This window comes from Hippoglossus hippoglossus, chromosome 10 (assembly GCF_009819705.1).
Source record: "Hippoglossus hippoglossus isolate fHipHip1 chromosome 10, fHipHip1.pri, whole genome shotgun sequence".
Taxonomy (NCBI): domain Eukaryota; kingdom Metazoa; phylum Chordata; class Actinopteri; order Pleuronectiformes; family Pleuronectidae; genus Hippoglossus; species Hippoglossus hippoglossus.
Window position 1 is genome coordinate 22,934,283 of NC_047160.1, and position 19,788 is coordinate 22,954,070.

At 41.1% G+C, this 19,788-nt stretch overlaps 1 protein-coding gene across 2 annotated transcripts in view; it reads left to right on the top strand.

The window, feature by feature from the left end:
* Positions 1 to 19,788, top strand: part of rxfp1 (relaxin family peptide receptor 1) — a 48,916-nt gene that overhangs the window by 27,700 nt on the left and 1,428 nt on the right. The window contains exons 4-17 of one of the 2 annotated variants that reach the window (XM_034598605.1): positions 2,402 to 2,507; positions 6,273 to 6,344; positions 7,036 to 7,107; positions 8,280 to 8,351; positions 8,447 to 8,518; positions 8,631 to 8,699; positions 8,839 to 8,910; positions 9,115 to 9,186; positions 9,698 to 9,769; positions 10,903 to 10,974; positions 11,421 to 11,492; positions 12,408 to 12,637; positions 18,288 to 18,698; positions 18,869 to 19,087. In XM_034598605.1, the coding sequence (XP_034454496.1) occupies positions 2,402 to 2,507; positions 6,273 to 6,344; positions 7,036 to 7,107; positions 8,280 to 8,351; positions 8,447 to 8,518; positions 8,631 to 8,699; positions 8,839 to 8,910; positions 9,115 to 9,186; positions 9,698 to 9,769; positions 10,903 to 10,974; positions 11,421 to 11,492; positions 12,408 to 12,637; positions 18,288 to 18,698; positions 18,869 to 19,087 (1,683 nt within the window). The remainder of the gene's footprint in view (positions 1 to 2,401; positions 2,508 to 6,272; positions 6,345 to 7,035; positions 7,108 to 8,279; positions 8,352 to 8,446; positions 8,519 to 8,630; positions 8,700 to 8,838; positions 8,911 to 9,114; positions 9,187 to 9,697; positions 9,770 to 10,902; positions 10,975 to 11,420; positions 11,493 to 12,407; positions 12,638 to 18,287; positions 18,699 to 18,868; positions 19,088 to 19,788) is intronic. The other variant, XM_034598606.1, reaches the window with a different exon arrangement.

The window sequence follows — 19,788 nt, forward strand, 5'->3', positions numbered from 1 at the left end:
ATAGATATCGACCAATGTGAGCCTTTCGGTCCTTCTGATCTTTCAGATTTGCTTTTAACGTATGAGCCCTCTGAAACCCTCGGGTCTGTTGGTTGTGGCATTTTAATTCTAACTTGAGTCAGAACAAAAACACAGCGTTGATTCTTTTTTGAAAGCAAACTCAAAAAACACCTTGTTTATTTTTCCATTTATTCATATTTTGCTCCATTTTACTATTTGGTATGTCTTTTTAAATTCACTTACTTTATTGAAGTCAGATTATTTATCTTTTAATGCACTATATTTGTTTTTTGATTTCACTCACTTCAATCTATTCACTCTTAGGATTTTATTATTATATTCTCTTGTATATATCTTTATATTTAAGTATCTCTTGTGTTTGGGCCTGCTTGTGTTTCTTTGGGATTTTTCGCATCTGGTGTGGGGGGGCTTCTTTGGTTTTAGCTCTATATGTTACAAATAGGTAAAGACCCACAAATGCCCGGGACCCCCAGCTGGTCGGCTGCAGCTGGGGAACCCTCCTGGGTGGGGGGGTGGGTCGTCTTCGAGGGGCGCGGGCGGGTTTAGTTGCCCATGGACACTTGTAGATCGGTGAGATAGCGTTTCCTCAGTCCCAGTTATAGTGTCGAGTTGTGAGATAAATACCACCAGCTGTAATTTCTAAAACACACAAAGACAAAGGTTTTCACAGGAGTAGCAGTGCAACACGATTAGTCTAGAGACTAGTGCAATGATTGATAACTGTATGAATCAGCCTGAAAATAAAAATGATTAGAAACGACAAGACTTTCCCTCTGGCACTCGCATACAGATTGTGATTTAGCTCCATTAGGATTCATTTGCAGCATTTCAGATGGCTTCAGACTGATAACTGCAGCAAAGGGCATTATTATTACCAGGAACTCTCATATTATAATCATCTCAAAGCTTCTTTCATACAGTAACACTGGCAGAGTTTCAGCTAAATGGCATTTTTGTTGTTTTTATACCCGTTCTCATCAGATACACAGATACAGCAGAGCGAAGGCACAGAGATGTCGACTTGCGACAAACTGAAAGGAACATTTCTGCCTTTTTCTGTTTCTGTTCTTATTCTTGTGAAGATCTCAAGAAACCACTCGAGAGAACTTCTTCAGATTTCGTACAAACGTTCACTTGATGAACTGATAAGATTGTTTTTATTCAAAGGTTAAAAATCCAGGTCATGCTGAGCTATGTTTTTGTGAAGGTGATATATATCAGAAACACCCACACAATATTTCATTGCATCTGGCACAAAAATTCCCTTGGACTCCAGGATGACCTGTTTAGAATTTCACTGGGGCCTCTTAAAACGTTTTTTCTTCGTTCTCTTGAACCCACTGATTATCTGATTCGATTCTGGCGATCGAAGGTCACGATGCCCTCATGTGGTTCTGGGAAAAAAAGACGTACGTAGACTTAAACTGGTCAGAGGGAACATCAAACCGCAGGAGGGTGTTTCTCATTGAATAAAGAGATCCCTCCCGCTCTCTGGTCCGAAACAAATTGCTGATGTTCAAATCAATTTTTCAAACAACAAACAAGCGAACAATTCGCTGCTGAAATAAAAGGACAGGAAACCTTTGTTCTCTGCCTTTGTAGACGCCTGAATCCATCTTGTTTTTAAACTGTCCCACATGAATAGAGCATCTCAGACTATTTTCATTACTGGTTTCGATCAATAGTGATTCTGAAAACATTTGGATTGTTGAAGTCGGAGCTAAAAGTCCAATTGTCTGTGCAAATTATAGTGTTAGCCTGGAGCCTTTTTAGTAACTTTGACACGGCTAATTCTGATATGTCATCAGATGTAATTTGTTTCCATTGGAGCCAGAAAAGTTTGTTTAAACAATCTCATCAGCTCCTTTTCATCACATCTTGCTCATCCAAGCTGATTAATTAAAGGTAGCTTAACCCAAGAATATCCAATAAGCAGTCGTGAGAGAAGATCTCTATTCCGAACTCATGTTTATCCTCCAAGTCACTGAATGAACTCTTCTTGTATTTGTTGTATTCACTGCGTCAATGTCAGGGCTTAAACTCTCCTCCAGCAGAATCTGGGCTACACTTATTAACAATACCAAAAATTACAATTACAACTTGTAGAGATTTATTTACTTTCCGAGCTTATTTGAAGAAAACGATGTGCTTGTACAAGGAACAATTTTCAAAAGGTATTCAAAACAAGGAATGGCTTAAATGTGCATCTTAAAGAATCAGGATCAGGATGTTGGACATATAATCGACACCGCCGTGTAAATTCTGGCTCCTGATTTAGACAAATCCTAGATCCAGCAGTTCCTCCAAGCAGCTGCGGTCGTGACACGCTATCAGGATGATTGATGTGTCCTCTCTCCTGTCCCTTCCCTCTCTTCTCCAGTGCTGGGCCTCGTTCCCGAGCTGTGCCAGTGCCGGGAGCTGGAGCTGGACTGTGACAGCGCGCAGCTTCGAGACGTCCCTGTGGTGGCGATAAATGTCACCATGATGTGAGTAGAAAAGCAATCTCTTATTTTGTGGGTATCTTAAAACTCGAGCTGTGAGTGTCGCAGCTTGTGCTAAAGCAAATCCACTCCCCTCACCAAAGACCAGCCACTGAGCGTTCCCCGTCACTGCCACTAGGTGTGAGGGGGAACCTGCTTGCAGACGGAATTGAAGATTAAACTCTAGTGGGAGGAAAGTGCCTGATGAGCCGTGTGGACCCGGGAAAGAGGCAGCGTCACACCTGGGGAGTTTTCTATCGAAATTCTAAAGTTTTAATTATTTCTATCAAAATACTTTCTTGCCGTCTTTACATATATTTGACAAGGACGTACAACCTTGTGGGTGTTGCAGAGCTTTCAGTGTTTGATCAGTGTAAATTACCCAATTTCATTCTCTATGCATCATTTAAGGCTTTTCTGTTAAGTACTGAGAATTAATGCAGTTTTGCAGGAGAACGGCCTGCCCCCTCATTATCATTCACACGGCGTCTGCTTTGTCATTGGCGTGGCACCATGTACTTTATGGTGTATCTGGGGCTGTTTCATCATTTTTGTAGTCAGGTCGCTTCTCACCCCCCCCACCCCACCCCCACCCCCACCCCTCCACGGACCGGGCATTTTCAAAAGAGCTTTTCTCTTTGTGAGTTTAAAGTGCAGCCGACCAAACTACTAATGCATATGAATTACACGTAAGAACAGGGGAGCACCGAGCAGAGTGCAGACCTCCACGAGGGCTTGTACTCAGCTTGGTTATCGGCCACTTTACCAGGTAAATTGGCTCCGGGTATGGGTGACGATGACTGTGTAAAAGGTTGAAATGTTTGTCCTGTTTGAATGTCGCTAAAATCACGTAAATCACGAATGTCGCTAAAATCACGTTCATTTTTGAAGCGATGCCTGTCCACCACCTTTTCCTTTTTTAGTTCAGTCGTCTATGCTTTGGGTTTAAACTGGAATATTTAAAACATATTGAGCCACAGTTGCCTCGAAAACTTTAAAGAACATATAATTTTTTTGTGTATGTTTAAGTTTTGCAAAGTTAAAATGTCTGCAATAAAGGGAGCTCCTCTCCCCCCACAGGAAACACTGCAGCTGAATCCCCCCCTTTAGCAGTGCTGCCAATATTTCTGCATCGTCGTGATATCACGTTATATTTGCATAACTCAGACGCAGCGACTTGTCTGTCACGCCCTCCCCAACAAAACCAGTTAAAGCAAAGGAAGACATTCACGATACATCCTGGAAATGGCTTTTATCGGAAGGGGGGGCCTTAAACAGACAGGAGCTAAAGACAAAGTGTTTCAGACAGAGACTGAACAGAGGAGCTGCAGCGATGGACAGTCTGAGGAAATTAATGTGTTTTCTGAACATTAGTGCATAATAACAGTGATCATCAGAAAGTGATTCTCCATCAGATTAAGTTATATATAGAGTTTATTTATATTGACCAATAGTTTTTCTTCATATGGTATAAATGAGTATAACAAAGGTTTGTATGCAGTGAATTTACTTGTGTATTCGCCTCTTCAATGCTTTTCATGTTTCAGTCACAGACACACAAACCACAACACGAGGCAAACACAACCAAAGGCCAAGTAAAGCAACAATACACATGCTGTGGGTGTTTGGTTCTGATAGCCGGTTCCCACGCAGCCATTCATGTGCTGCACAATGCACCGTGGTGTTTACCACCGACTGGGCTGCAGTCCCAGTTTCCCCATCAGAGCTGCTCAGTCAGGTAAACACACCTGGTGTTTTCAAGGTGTTTAAGGTCTGTAGTCAAGAGAGACCGTGTCCTCGAACGAAGCCGACAATAATAGCTGCCTGTCGTCTTTAAGCTCCTTGAACCTTAAGGGGCAGCAATGCACTTAAAAAAGTAGTAAAGAAGAATTACAGCCGGAACAACAGAAATTTACTTTGGAAATGTGTTTCAAGGTTTTAGTATTTTGCACTTACGTAGAATGGGCCTCATTCAAGAACCACTTGCGTGAATGAATGACCTCGTCCGATTCTGATACAAGATTTGATGATTTCATTGGCAGCACAGGAACCTGATACAGTTCAGTATCTGTTTGGAAACTTCCCTGACTTCCAACTAACGGGGGCAACAACGACTGTTTTCAGGATCTATTATTATTACAAAATCAATGAAAACAGTCTTCAAATGTCATGTTTTGTTCAACATCGTCCAAATGTTTGACCTTTTCCCAAAACATGATAAATAGATGGTTCATTAAAAAATAATTACAGAGTTTAATTGATTGTCAACTTGTAATTGAATCCACTAATCGTGCTAATGAACAAATCTCACGAAAATGCGTCTATTCATGAAAAGGTGAAATTCTTCAGTTTCTTTTTCTCCTTTTCTCTCCGTAAAATAACATGAGGAAATTACTTTAGGCGATTTATTCATTTATATGTTAATTTATTTTCTTTGTTACTGTGATGATATATGTCGGTCGGTCAGATTTGGTGTCTCTATAACTACACTCATAGTCTAAAGTAGGTTTTCTCTGCAGAGTGATATAACATCTTTAAACTCTTTGTATATCTGTCATTAATACTAATGTTTTCTCATTTAAAAGAAAGTTTAAAGTAAAACAAAATCATTTGGGGGAAAATGTGCAGAGGAAATATCTTAAACATTGAGTGTTCACCTTCAGAGTTAACTTAATTTTGTTAGGTTGGACCAAGGGATTTTTAGATGTGATCGAACAGTATTAATAGTACAGAGAGTGAAAACAATAGAACAAATTTAGTTTTTATTTGATTACTGTAAAACATTCACCTGATATTTTTTTTATCCAGCAAAACATGTTGTAAATTACATGTTCAGTTCAAGTCCAGCTCGTGAGGCTTCAAATAAATAATCACAATATTGATTAAATGTAGCTCAGAGGGCCAAACTTCATAAGTTAGTAAAACAGTATTTGGAGGAGGACTTTTCAAGGTCTCATGACTTTAACAGAAGCAGGAAAAATTCAAAGCCTTGTATTAGGCAGGTTGTATTAACCGTTATGCAGCCTGCAGCCAGCCACCAGGGGGCTATCAAGATGATTTGCTTCACTTTTGAGAGCTGCATCCTTATATACAATCTATGGCCTTAAAGTCGTAACATCACAAGATTTGATCTGTTGTTCAACAAAACATTAAAAGCATTTACAAAATCCCATTTACTCCAATTTTCGAAAAAAACAACACACATTAAAACACAGAGAGCTTTATTATAAGTCTTAAGCCAGGGGCCCCCATTCGCTCCAGGGTACAGGCAGGGATCCATCATTTACCACAAGTACACCTCAAAGAAGAAAGCAAGGGACATTTAGCAGAAGAAAGTGGAAAATGTCATGAGCTCCGTTGTGTTTTGGACAGAAAGCTTGTTTGTTTACTGGAATGCTCCACAGTGAACATTCAGACCAGCAACACGGGGTCAGAGGATGTTTTGTTAGAGAACGACGAGCCCACAGAGACGAAAAACCTCCCAACCCTGACCACTTGCTGCCGCAGGACGACGACGGCGTGCGAGTTGATGAGCCGTTAATCCGTTAAAAGCTTTGAAATCAGCTGGTGAATCGAAGCGTTCACTCTGAGACGTTAAAGCAGAAACTGCTTAAGTGAGTGACTAAGTGGGAAAAGGTTGAGAGTTGTCATTGTAATGTTGAATAGACCTTGTGAACGGCATTTATTAGAAAATGTATAAACCCACGTGTAAACATCTTCTTCACCTTGACAGTGAATTCTGAGTTTGACTGTTTTTCTTCTTCTTTTCAGGTCTCTACAGAGGAACCGGCTTCAGAAGCTGAAGGAAAACACGTTCTTCAAGTACCAGAGCCTCCAGAAACTGTGAGAAATCTTATTTCAACAGTATTATCAAATAAAACAATATTTTTCATTCATCCTTCCTCACTGTTCTGATCTTGTATTCATTTCAAGAGGCCTATATGGTAAAACATGAGGATTGTGACCATGGGTTGGGTTCTACATTATTCATCCAGAGAAGCAGAATGTCCTCCTGATACCACGGAGCCGCCTTTTGAGAGGAAAAATAAAACAGACGAATTTCAGCCCTGCGAAGCTGATATGTATGAGGCTGAGGGTTCTGCTGGGAGCCCTAACAGAACAGAAGAGATTTCTTCCGTTCTGCATTACGGATTCATTCATTTCCGACTGGCGCTGTTTATCAGCCTCGCACAGCGCCGCGCTGACGAGGGGAGAACAGGTCTGATGCTCCGCCAGGAACCGCTTGTCTGTGTCGCACACAACCGTTTTCTTTCTGTTTGAACATTTCTCCCTGAGATATGCACGAGCAGACCGGTCTGTAGAATACACTGAGATACAGAACGCGAACGCCGTCAGCGGAGGTTTGTCGATAGTCAACAGACGACGATTGCTGCATATCAGACGTTCATATCCAATCCCATTAAGAGTGTGTTTGTTTTTCTTTCATCACATTCACAGGTGGAGGGAGTTATCGGATCTCTGTCATTGTTTCCAGATTCCACAAATTGTTTTGTATGTGTTTTTTTTTGTGTAGATACCTTCAGCACAATAGAATTCAAGATGTGAGTCCCGACGCCTTCAGAGGACTCTACAACCTGACAAGACTGTGAGTTGGTTCGGTCATAGAGCAAACAGTTGTGTTTGATATGTAAATGTGTGGCTGTGCACATAGAATTATCATATTATAACTATAATGGCATTCAGTAGATCTATAGCTCCACCAAGGCCCAGCCTCCCATTTCCATTTAATCAACCTGCACCAGTTACCACACACACACACATAGATATTATATGATTATATGATATCACTACCTCTGCCAGGGAGGTTATGTTTTCACCCCTGTCCGTCTTTTTTTCACATTTTCACCAATTTGCCAGGGATTCATTCGTGGATCTTGATGAAAAATATATTTGTATTTCGAACACTGATAAAGTCCAATACATTTTAATTGCTCCTCTCACAGTTGCTCTGCTGGTGTGTCAAATCTGACTTCTACCCTAACTACTATATTTTTTGATAATATTGATTTAATTGCACCTTAATGCTCAATTTTCTGATAATTATATCTTTACAGAATCCCCATATTTTGCTCAGATGCTTTCAAAGTTACATCAACAGGTGATTTTTTTAAGAAAATCCAAATGTAAACCCATTTCATGCAAATAGTTGTTGCCTTTTCTTAAGTCTCTCAGACTTAAATGATGTATTTACTATAAAAAATATAAAGTACAATTAAAGGAAACATAATAATTGGCTTTAGAGTATAATCTGTCATTTCTTATGTTACAATGGGCAAAACAATTCAACATTAATAGACCCGAACTCATAAATGGTTAAGTCCGACCTCCACGTCTGTAAACACCTTTGGGAGGATGTAAAAATAACCGTGAGCCAGGTTTTATCTCCCACCATCAGTGTCCGATCTTGATAATGTTGCTGAATGGAAACAAATCCCTGCAGCCAGGTAGCAAAATGTAGAGAAAACCCTGCAGGCTGTTCTGACTTCATATTAGCGTAAAGCAGTGACACACAGATGCAATTTCTCAGCCGTTGATGGAACTCGATAAGACGCACGTCCATTATAGCAAATAAAGCGACGCTAAGAGACGAGCGGGAATCACTCAAAACCATCACAGTGCTCGGTTAAAGCTCCAGGGATGTTAAGCTGCGTGTTAAATGTTTGGAAATAAGTTTTACCAGTTATGTCATCATGTTCAGAGAGCTTTCTCTTCAGATAACCCCCCCCCCCCCCCCCCAACGGGTGTCTTCTCTCGCAGATATCTGAGCTACAACAGGATATCGGTCCTGATGCCGGGCGTGTTCCAGGACCTGCACAAGCTGGAGTGGTTGTACGTACATTTTCCTCTCTATTGATGAATTAACCCTCTGCACATCAGGCTGAAACTTTAACTTTAACTTGTTGCTGTTGTTTTTGTTTTTGTAGGATCCTAGAAAATAACAATATCCATCTAATATCCCCCATGACCTTTTCAGGACTGAACTCCCTTGTTTTACTGTGAGTTTTAATTCCGTACATCGTTATTTTTGCTTTGCAATGTCTTTTCAAATTGTCAAACTGCTGAAAGCCTCTTGTTGTACTTGTCACGTTGTGTCTCGCTGATTGACAGGGTTCTGTTGAACAACTCTCTGACAAAGCTGGATGACGTCTGTCGGGAAATGCCGAGATTGAACTGGCTGTAAGTAGGATGAGAAGAAGTCAAAAGCTGCCTCGTGGTAGAAAATGTCTTTGGAAGAATATATTCTGTCTGCGTGTGTGTGTACATTTCTGTACATTTCATGTGTGTGTGTTGTGCTTTTCAAAACCTGTTCCTGCAGGGATTTGGAGGGCAATCTCATAGAGACGATTGGAAACGTCTCATTCTGCTCATGCAATATGTTGACAGTCCTGTAAGTACAAACATACATTATGTAATCTGTGGTAAAGGCAACGTTTCTGCTTTGAAAAATCCTTTTTCCTGAATTTCCTGTGAAAATCAGCCTGGTTTTCTCTGGTCCGTGCACGGAGTCAGAGCGAGCGGCTCGTTAAACAGGATTTAAAAGGTCAGGGAGTAACCTGGTTCCCCTTTTTGTATTTGTTTGTACTCCCTCCAGGGTTTTACAGCGGAACAGGATCGGACACATACACGAACAAGCTCTCTCAGTCCTCCAGAAGCTCGGAGAATTGTAAGTCCATTTTGTTTGAATGGACTATCGGGTTGAAAAGAATCTGATGATATGTTATTCCTGGTAACTGTTTATCTCTAACAGTGTTATATCTAATAAATTATTATGATAAAACACATTTATATCCCTATATCCCCCTATATATAGTCCCTATATATTGCTAATTTGGGGCTATGTTTAATGACAATATCCTTTTATGTCAAACTGGTAAATTTAATTCAAGCTCAACTTGTATCTCACCACCGCAGCTTTGATTCAGCTGTGATCATTATCTTTGCACATAAAACCCACAGCTGTGGGGGCATCAAACCGGTGACTTACATTACAAACATGTAGATGGAGCCTTTATCGCACCGTTATGCAATCCGCCCCCTGTACATTGCACAGGTTATGGATATTTCCTCTTTCAAGATCTGTGAGCCTTTGTTGGAGGCTGAGTGTTGTGCATCAACATTTGTTTTTCGCTTTATCTCCTTTGGGGAACCAACGTGGATTTGTCTTTGGCGCGCAGGGATCTCTCCAACAACAGACTGGTGGCGATTCCGCCCAATCTCTTTGTCTTACTGGGGGATTTGCTTCAACTGTGAGTACACAGGGATCTGCAGCGCTGTATTCATGCTCACCTATCCCATGAATATCAAAAGGGATTTTTCCTTTCATGCTCTCACTCAACTGGCTATTTTTGATGCAGATGTATTTCGGCATCATGCAGAAATACTGTACACGGATCACACCCCCTTTGATTTTGCTGTAACTTTGATTAAAGGCATTAAGCTGCGCTTTTAATGAGTTATCTCTTTGTAAATACACTTTAAAGTTGTATTCTTTGAGGCTGTAGTCACACAACAGCTGGGCAGAGTTAAGATAAACCCTAATCATCTTTTAATTAGTTGTCTAGATTCATTTTTTACCGTTGTGAGCGCTACCCCTGCTGATATTATATGATCTACAGCCTATTTATATACAGTTCTAGAAGGAAAAAAAGGACTTACCACTCCAGAGATGTCGTCAGTTTAAATAATAAAACTAAAATATTCATCTATTAATGTTAGAATCAGAGAAACTGCAGTGGTGTCTTCCTTCTTTCCCAGAGCTGCATGTATATTGCGTTGCCTTGGGATCCTTTTCAAAATAAAACCCCCACCATGTGTTTCCCCAGTTGGATGCTTTCAAAGTGAAACAACAACAGTGGGGGGGTTTTATTTATTAGCAGTGGGCTCACATATGGTGGATTCCATGCCTTGTGAATCCCTTATGTGTGCACTCTGAATCCTGTGCCAGGAGTTGGCAGACTGAGCCACAACCAATGAAAACTAATATATAGAAAGATATAACGAATGATTATAAATACTGTATATTGAATTGAAATTGTCGGAGCAATGGCGACCACGAACTGTGTGAAAAATGCTGTGTGAAGGATTGTAACTTTGAGTAGCAGGCAGACAAATGCATTCCTTCTCTACCGGTAAACAAACGTGGTGGTGGGTGGAGGACAGATGTCATACAAACAAGAATAAGTCAAGGACACATTGTAAATATGTACAGTAGCAGAAGGTCGTATGTGCTGGGGTGGTAAAGTTGTAGGCGTTGAAATAAAGAGTACACCTGCATAAAAATATATCTATTTTCAGGGAAGTCCAGCATTGAAAGTTATTTTACTAAACAAATTTACTTTTATCCAAATTATTTTCCCCACTGTTTTCCTTTATTTTCCAGGAATATATCCTACAACCCCATCCTGGAGCTCCAAGCTGACCACTTCGACGACTTGCACAAACTGAAGTCCTTGTAAGTATTCCTCGCTGCTTTGCGCCGAATGACTCCTGCGACTAATTAAATAACGATCCCCGTCGCACAAAGAGAAACTAGATCCGTTTTGTGTGAAGAGGCATTTGCAGAGCGTTCAGGTCACGTTAAGGTGCAGAGCAGCAGCAGCAGACATACTGAGTGTGATGAATCCAGATAATGAAATTGGCGTAAAGAAGGCAATTATAAGCCAAAGGTCTTGGTTCTGCACTGTCACACTTTCCAAATAGCAGAGCTTCTCTGTCATTGGGATACAATGTGGTAAATGTGCCGTCTCTTTTGAGTTGCAAAAAATTAAAGGCTGTTTAATGAGGGAAAGCTTAAACTGAAAATAAGTTTGTGGGCTTTTGAATGATCATTATTCTGTCATAATGTGTTTGTGCGTCATGTGAATCTGAGTCCAAACCAACGTCTTTATGTTTCTCCAGGAGCATAGAGGGGATCGAAATTGGAAACATACAACGGCGGATGTTTGAACCTCTCAAATACTTGACTCATATGTAAGTGTTCTTCATGCTTTACAGTGTTTCGACTGTTAACACTCATGATCTGTTCTGGACTGACATGAAGATCACAGGCGTTTCACATATATATATACACCTCACGTGCACACACACATATATATATATATATATATATATAAATATATAAATGTGTCATCTCCAGCTGGGAGATGATTAAATCGGGATTACTCTATGGTTGAAACAGAACGAGATACCCCACGGAGTTCCTGAATAGGATAATACAGAGAGTGAATATACGCCTCCTTCAGCCTCTGGTACAATCGCAGAAGCTTTTCAAGACTTTTTATTCTAGGGGCTTAATTCGAGTTCCACTAAGACACAGTCCAAGAATCTCTGTCTCTTTCAAAAGAGACACAGAAACAGTATACACACAAATAGAATGGATTTCATAGAGACTATTTCTCTACTAGAAAGCAGTCCCTTGAAAACTGCTGACTGCGATAAACCAGAAAACCTGAACAATGTTTCGGGGACGACATGTCGCTGATTCAGCAGCAAGTGACATCTGAAATGTCTCTTCAGTTTTTGCATTGATTTCCATTAAGTTATTCATGCTCCCCAGAGGAGGAATCCTATTGAATTTTATCCTGTCAAATGTTTAATGTGTTCAATACTTTCTTTTATAAAAAGACACCTGCAAAACTAGCACTTTACTGACATTCCCTTAGGCTTCGGTTGTACTTTGTGTTAAGTGCTAATTAGCTGTATTTAGTATTTAGGGCCATTGCTGTGAGCACCACAAATATAATTAAACTAATCTCTGCTACTGGGTGAAGGAATAAACATTTAACGTCTCAAAACATTGGAGAAATCTAATATACTTATCTAATATATACTATACTCCATTCTCTTGTCTTTAACATGATACTCTGATTGTATCTCCTTTCACAGCTACTTCAAGAAGTTCCAGTACTGCGGCTATGCTCCTCACGTGCGCAGCTGCAAGCCAAACACCGACGGCATCTCGTCCTTCGAGGATCTGCTGGCCAACATCGTGCTGAGGGTCTTCGTCTGGGTGGTGTCGGCCACCACCTGCTTCGGCAACATCTTCGTCATCTGCATGCGCTCGTACATTCGCTCCGAGAACAAACTGCACGCCATGTGCATCATCTCCCTCTGCTGTGAGTCACGTCAGATTTCTGTTTGTTGAATATCTTTTATGCTCAAAGTGCAATACTTATACAGTTTATACGTAACAAGTATTATTACCTCAGCCAAGGAGGTTATGTTTTCGTTGGTTGGCTGGTTGGTTAGCTGGTTGATGATTGGTTGATTGGCTGGTTGATGATTGGTTGGTTAGTTGGTTGGTTAGCTGGCTGATTGGTTGACTGGTTGGTTGATTGATGGTTGGTTGGTTGGTTGGTTGATGATTTGTTGGTTAGTTTGTAGATTGGTTTGTTGGTTGGTTGCTCTGTTGGTTGGTTCGCTGGTTGACGATTGGTTGATTGGCTGGTTGGTTGGCTGGATGATTGGTTGGCTGGTTGGTTGTTGGTTGGTTTGCTGGTTGATGGAAGGATAGAACTGGTTGAATATATATGAATATATAGAAGTCTATAATATAATATAGAAGACGTTAAACTTGAGTGTGGATCCCGACAAAAGGGGTGAATTTATTTCACTTTCTTTCTTCACCTTTGCGAGACGGGGCATTTCTGACATTTTCACTCATTTCTCAGAGAATAATTGATGAAAGAAAATCCGGCTGACTGCATTTAGGGCACTGATCTTTATGAATCTATCTTATTTGGTGCAGCTTCATTGGATTTAAGGGAACTGTTGGGCCTTTGTGGAGGTAAACGCTCTACTGAGTGCAAGTCTATTCCAATTTCTTCACGTTATACGAGGAGAGATGGTTAAATTTGTAATGTTCAGTAACACATTTTTAAAAATATGCTAATGTGATGGCTGCTTGACTAATGAAAACGAGTTCACAGTTTACACACATTCATATTTACCCTTTCAGTGTGTTTATAAGCTTGACTGTAGGTCGTGGAGCTGAGCCAGATACAACTGCAGAGGTGGAACTGACAAATTCTGAAAGCGTTCAACACCCAGTGGGAAGTTGAAATTGGTGCTCAGAGTGATTATCAGTGTGTTTCATCAACTGCTTTCATATAATACACACTGTGAGACACCCTCATAAATACTAAATGTGTGAATGACCGAAAATCTCATTAAATATCTCCTGAATACAAGGATTCACTCACTCCAAGAAATGATTCATAAAACAAAACTGTAATAAAAATGTGGTAACTGCACGAGATGATTAGTCCAGTCGATGGCTGATTAGATAGTTGGACTCATGTGCCACGTTAATGGAAGATGTGTGTAATCATTTGTAATTAAAACAACATCTTTAAGTCACTCATATGCAGTAAATGCCTTAACTTTATGTGTTGGGGTTTTTCTTTTTATTATTTTTGTGTTGTACATGACAAATATAGATCAGCATCTTGTTTGGATGGAGTTTGTTCAAAAGTTTATTCCTCTACAGCAAACTGACTTTATTTACCAGGTGAAAGGTCTTCAAGATATAGAGTTTGAATTTAACAGGACCCAAAGTGCAGACTAGACTGGTAGCAACAAGAGTATGTTATATGAGAGTATACCAAAAAACAAGCTTACATTAATAAATTGTTGTCTGCCTTATTGTCTCAGTCTTTGCTATGACAAAGCAGATCACACCAGACAAATACTAATGTCCAAAATCTATTATTCTAAAAACGAGTCCAAGACCACGTTTTATAAAGAGTCATTTAAAGCCGTAAAGAGTGGGATCAAAAAAGAGAGATTCTGGAGTGTGTCAGGTTAAAATGGACGGTTGATAGAAAAGACGTGTGTGTTCTCGTGGAGAGACAGGAAATGATTTAAAGATGAGACTCGGCACTGATGCCGAACAGAAGGTTTGATTTGAGATGGAGCCGCTCAAGCTAAGAAAGTGCATTTCCCTTCACGTAGCAGCGTGTCGTTCTCTGGCCTCTGATTGAAGAACGCTGTTTATCCCGTCATGATGTGTGAAGTCAGTGTATCGCTCGTTCTACACATGTCTGTTCGGAACGCGCTGTGGTGATGCTGGATGGGTTTCCTCCTATATCTTTATTCAAGAGTGCGGTCTTTCGCTTTGAGAGCAGGACACGTACAGATTTTCGAATGCTCCCACTCAAAACCCTGCACTCAGATATACTCTGCTCGTGCAAAGCGTCTCTCGGATTTCTCCTTCTTCACACAGTCTCTGGGACTCTGAAGCTGCTCGATCGCTGCTGCTCAAAGAGCTGTTCACCTGTCTATTCAAAGTTTGGTGAAGCTCCACTCAGTCAGCAGAACCCTGAACTGGAAAATCTGTGTTGAAGTTGATTAATATTAAAAATATCGCCATGTCTTAATTGCACCAGATTCAACACTGATCTTCATTGGGCCCTAAGGACACGTGCCAAGTGTGAAGGTGTGAGCATGAACGTTTTCTCGAGATATGCGAGTTACAAACTGAGAGAGATTTGTGGAGTCATTAGGCAGATGGGAGGAGAGAACGTACACTAAAGCCGACCACATCAATCTCATCCGCATCATCCTGTTGTCAGAAGCCCTCAGAGGTGATGTAAATTACCTGTATGGTTACCGCAGAGAGATAATTTAGTTTGACGAGCAACTGTGCCGAGCGAGAAGACATTGAAGGTCCCCTATATGGATTTACCATAAGACTCAGCTGTTCGGATCAAAGGGCTCACACATGCAGAGCAGAAAATATAAGTTGCGGTGGCTGGATCCTCTCTTTCCTGCTGCATCCACAATGAAAGCCGCAGATCACAGTCGTTTTTCATATCTCGTGTGAGGGCTCACTCGCTTAATACGTCGCAGAATTCGAAAGTTTATGACCAGAATGTCAGTCGGGGCTTAAGGTAATTAACACAAGAGTAATAGTCGAGATATTCTTAATTATCAGAGTGTGTCTGCATGTTGCTTTACATCCCGTTATTAAAGGGCTGGACCGAGTTGAGCCACGCAGATAGATTTAATTTGAACCAATGGGCCCTCTCGACATATAGAAGTGGTAATTCGATGTATTTTTAGCGCTGGAGCTCCCAGCGTCGTTTCACACATTTATGTGATCTGAATCCAACATTTTCTTTCCTATCGCCTTTTTCTATTATTTAATTGTCACTTATCTCGGTATCTATGCAACTGGGCCCCCAGTGTCCTCTCCACCCTGAGCTCGAGGGAACGTTAGAGTCAACCTGAGGGTCAAGTTTTAATCTTTGATGAACTGATTTACATTCGCATTCTGAATTGAAGTATCATTTCACATTTATATCCAATACACACGTAAGAAAGCTGCTAAACCTGCAAACTAAATTGAATTGTTAAGTGGCATCTAGGCGTATGTGTCAGAGAATCATCCAGGTTGACATTCACCTCCGCTCTCCCGTTCAATTTTCACGTGACATATACCAACATGAGTCTTTAATGATCATATGCACCACATGTTGAATTAAAAATGCTTCTTGATGATTACTGGTATGTTTGTGTATCAAAGAAAACGACCCTCGGGGGGGGTTCGGGTCATGAATTTACTGTATCATTTTGTCGAGGACTAAACATCAAGCAGTGACAGCATGAAGCAAAAAATCCCTCAGAGGTCGTAAGTTGTGAGTTAAATTTCAGCTTTGAGTGTCAGCAGAACATTGTGATGAATTTGCAGAGGGCAGATGAAGTGTGAAGCGTGAAGGAAACAAGATGTAGGGATTCATTCATTATTTTGGTATCCTTCTTCCAGGCAACCGTTTGTGCATATGAAAACCTGAACTGAAGGTCAGGCTTGGAGCCGAATGCTTTGACATCTGTGAAGATTAAAGGTCAATGCGTTCAATCAGAAAAATGCACAAGCAGTCTTCCCATTAGATGAGCAGTATAAACCCCTCAATGTTTTTTATGTAATTATGCACATGTAATTATTGTTTACCCATAAATATCCATATACAGATGTTAGAGTTCGGCTCAGGTCACAATTTTCTGTCCAACCCTGTTCTTACCTCAAGATTTTATCTGAACTTTGAACAGATATATGCATTTTTTTTTTTTTTTTAATGGGGGTAAATCCACTAATAAAAGTTGTTTATCTGTTTTTTCCCACTGGTGCGTAACTTTTGGCGTCACAAATGCACCAGGAACTCCGGTGTCACCTCGCAGTCTTGCCTAATCAATATGTTCACCCAGATTTCATGTTTCCATGAATGTTTCAGTGCCGGAGCGTGTGTCCACCGCACAGTCCTTTGACCTTGGAGTGAATGCCAGTTATTTCATCTCCTTTGCACAGAAAAAGCCAGATGTGAGTGGGTGTCAGGGGCTTTTTGCCCAGTGGAAAAGGGACTGAATGGATGTTGAAACCCATCCTTTTTAATGATTGGACAATAGTCAAGGTCGATCTTTTTCTAGCTCAAACAGCCTCTGATTGAAGACATTTGTTCAACCATTCAATCTTAAAAAAGACTATTGACACAGTGGATAATATGTTACTCGCTTATGTGGCGAGAGTTACGAGAGACAATCAATACCACCCTCATGTCAGATCTGTTGCATCTTTCATGATTTGCTCCAAAAGTCGATTGTGGACATCTTCACCATCAATCGTGACACAAAATCTTTAGATCGGCTGCCTCTGGCTGGATTGTGATCTAATGTGCTCTTTTTTAGAACTGCAGTCTGACCAAGAGGATTTCAGAATGTACGCCGTGTAATTCATATTCTGCACATGCTCCATTCTTTATATCCAGCTTTGTATAAAAAGGCCTTTTAAATGTTGGCATCGAGTGGTTTGTCCTCGGTCACGTTTCTCTTGAGAGAAGACTCAAGGTTGAGCGGCTGCTGTCCGTCACAATGCTTCTGAATATTTTGAAGTCACTGCTTTATTGTTATTGCACAGAAGTTTGTAAAGTTCTTCAAATCAGCGATTCTCAACGCGGAGCTTGCGAGATAATATCTTGAGGTCGCTAGATGGTCGTGGACAAAGAAAATGATATATTTAGAATAAAATTGCATATTTAAGACTTGGAATTGCTTTTTTATTTAAATCTCCGTGCCAGCGATACGATCTGCTTTAGAATGGATGTGATTGAGTGTGTTTGAAAGTCAAAGTCAGGTCTGTTCTGGCCGTGCAGGAGATGTCTGGCTGCTCAGGTGAATGCATCGTGTTCCTTATGACTCATTGGCTCTTAGAGTGAGAAAAGGCTCATAAAACAGTCAAAGGTTCAGCTCAATTTAATCATAAGGTTCAGAGTTATGGCAGACGACGCTGAGGAGAAAACACATCTCAGCTTCCCCACCTGATGAGACAAGAGCTGCATTACACACCTGTGATGCGGTGTCACCAGCGACCCAACCTGTCCACTGACATCAGTGAGTGACTGGGATAAAAAGAGGATTTATGAACTCGAAGGGCCCTTAGAGAGATCATACCTCCACGCCAAGGCCCAACAGACCCCTGATGAAACCCCACATTTCAATTCACTAGATCTAGATCTTTATTTGGAGCTGCACCAATTGCACAAACCCCATTAATAACAGTCCCTTAAACTTGTCTGATTTGTATTCTCTGAGCTCTTTCCTGCCCCATATTCTGTCCTTCCACCAAGTTTCGTGGTCATCTGTAAAGTAGACAAACAGAATAACACATTTTCTGCTCAGCTGGGTCACATGCATCAGCTTGATTTATATCATTGGATCAGGACTCAGACAAGTTGACAACCACTGATCTAAAAAAGCTCTTCTTACTTGCAGGTGCAGACGGGCTGATGGGCGTCTACCTCTTCATGATCGGCGCTTATGACCTGAAGTTTCGAGGCGAGTACAACCGGCACGCTCAGGCCTGGATGGACAGTGGTCAGTGTCAGGTCATCGGCTCCTTGGCCATGCTGTCCACCGAGGTGTCCGTGCTGCTCCTCACTTATCTCACCCTGGAGAAATACATCTGCATCGTCTACCCTTTCCAGTACTTGACGCCCGGCTGGCGACGAACTGTCACCATCCTCCTCGGGATTTGGGTGTTTGGCTTTATCGTTGCCTTCCTGCCACTGGCCTGCAAGGGGCTGTTCCGCAACTTCTACGGGACCAACGGGGTTTGCTTCCCGCTGCACTCGGAGCAGCCTGAGACGCTGTGGGCTCACGTTTACTCCATCGTTATTTTCCTAGGTGGGGAATCTGTACTTTCAATAATCCGTCAAGGTTTTTATTGTGATTGTCTATTTGTGTGTTTGTATTTATTTGCATGTGGATTCATAGCTTGTTATGAATGCAAATCCGCAGTGCAAACACATGCTGCTGCAGCTGATCCAGAATCAAACAACATGTCTCCCCTGTAGGTCTGAACCTGGTGGCGTTCCTCATCATCGTCCTCGCCTATGCAAGCATGTTCTATAACATCCAGAGAACAGGCACTCAGACCACCATGTACAGCAACCACATCAAGAAAGAGGTGACCATCGCCAAGAGGTTCTTCTCCATCGTCGTGACGGACTCCCTGTGCTGGATCCCCATTTTTATCCTCAAGATCCTGTCACTGCTGCAGGTGGAGATTCCCGGTATAGTAGAAGTGCTATAAACATTTAAAGGAAACGCTCCACTGACAGTCTGTGTTTTGAGTGTCAAGTACAATATCGTGCTCCCTCAGTGTAACTTCAGTGTGGCTCCATCCAGAAGGTTCTTGGTTGGTTCCTTCACAGAGGATAGCAGCAGGATTCACAGGAGTTTTAAAATGTTATTAATTATACTTTTAAGAGTCTTCATGGCTCAAGGTAAAACAACCTGTGTTTGGATTTAGAGAAAATCTCTTTCTACGGAGGACGCCATGTTTTCTAAAGGCGTCCAAACTGGACAAACTAAACACCTTTTGAGTTTTTATGACAACTGAAGGCTACCACAGATTCTGTATCATGTTTGTAAGGATAGGGTGAGGTGAGGGGTATCCACTATATACACTAAATAATAATGGGAGACACGTCTTCCTCCCACTATCCAGAAATGAAGCTAAAATATCACAGGCGATGAGCTTTGAAGAGATGATGACACGACAAAAAATGAGAAAATTGTTTTTTGAAAGATACAGAGCATATGAATGTTATAAAAAGTTGGACCCAAAGATATTTGATAAAAGTTGACAAACTTTTTGCATCCATCTGCTGTGAATCCAATCTGACGACTGGCAGAGCTGCAAATGTTTTACAGTCACCTGTCAATCTTCCTTTAAGTTTTTCAATAATCGTGTGTTAATCTTACAATATAG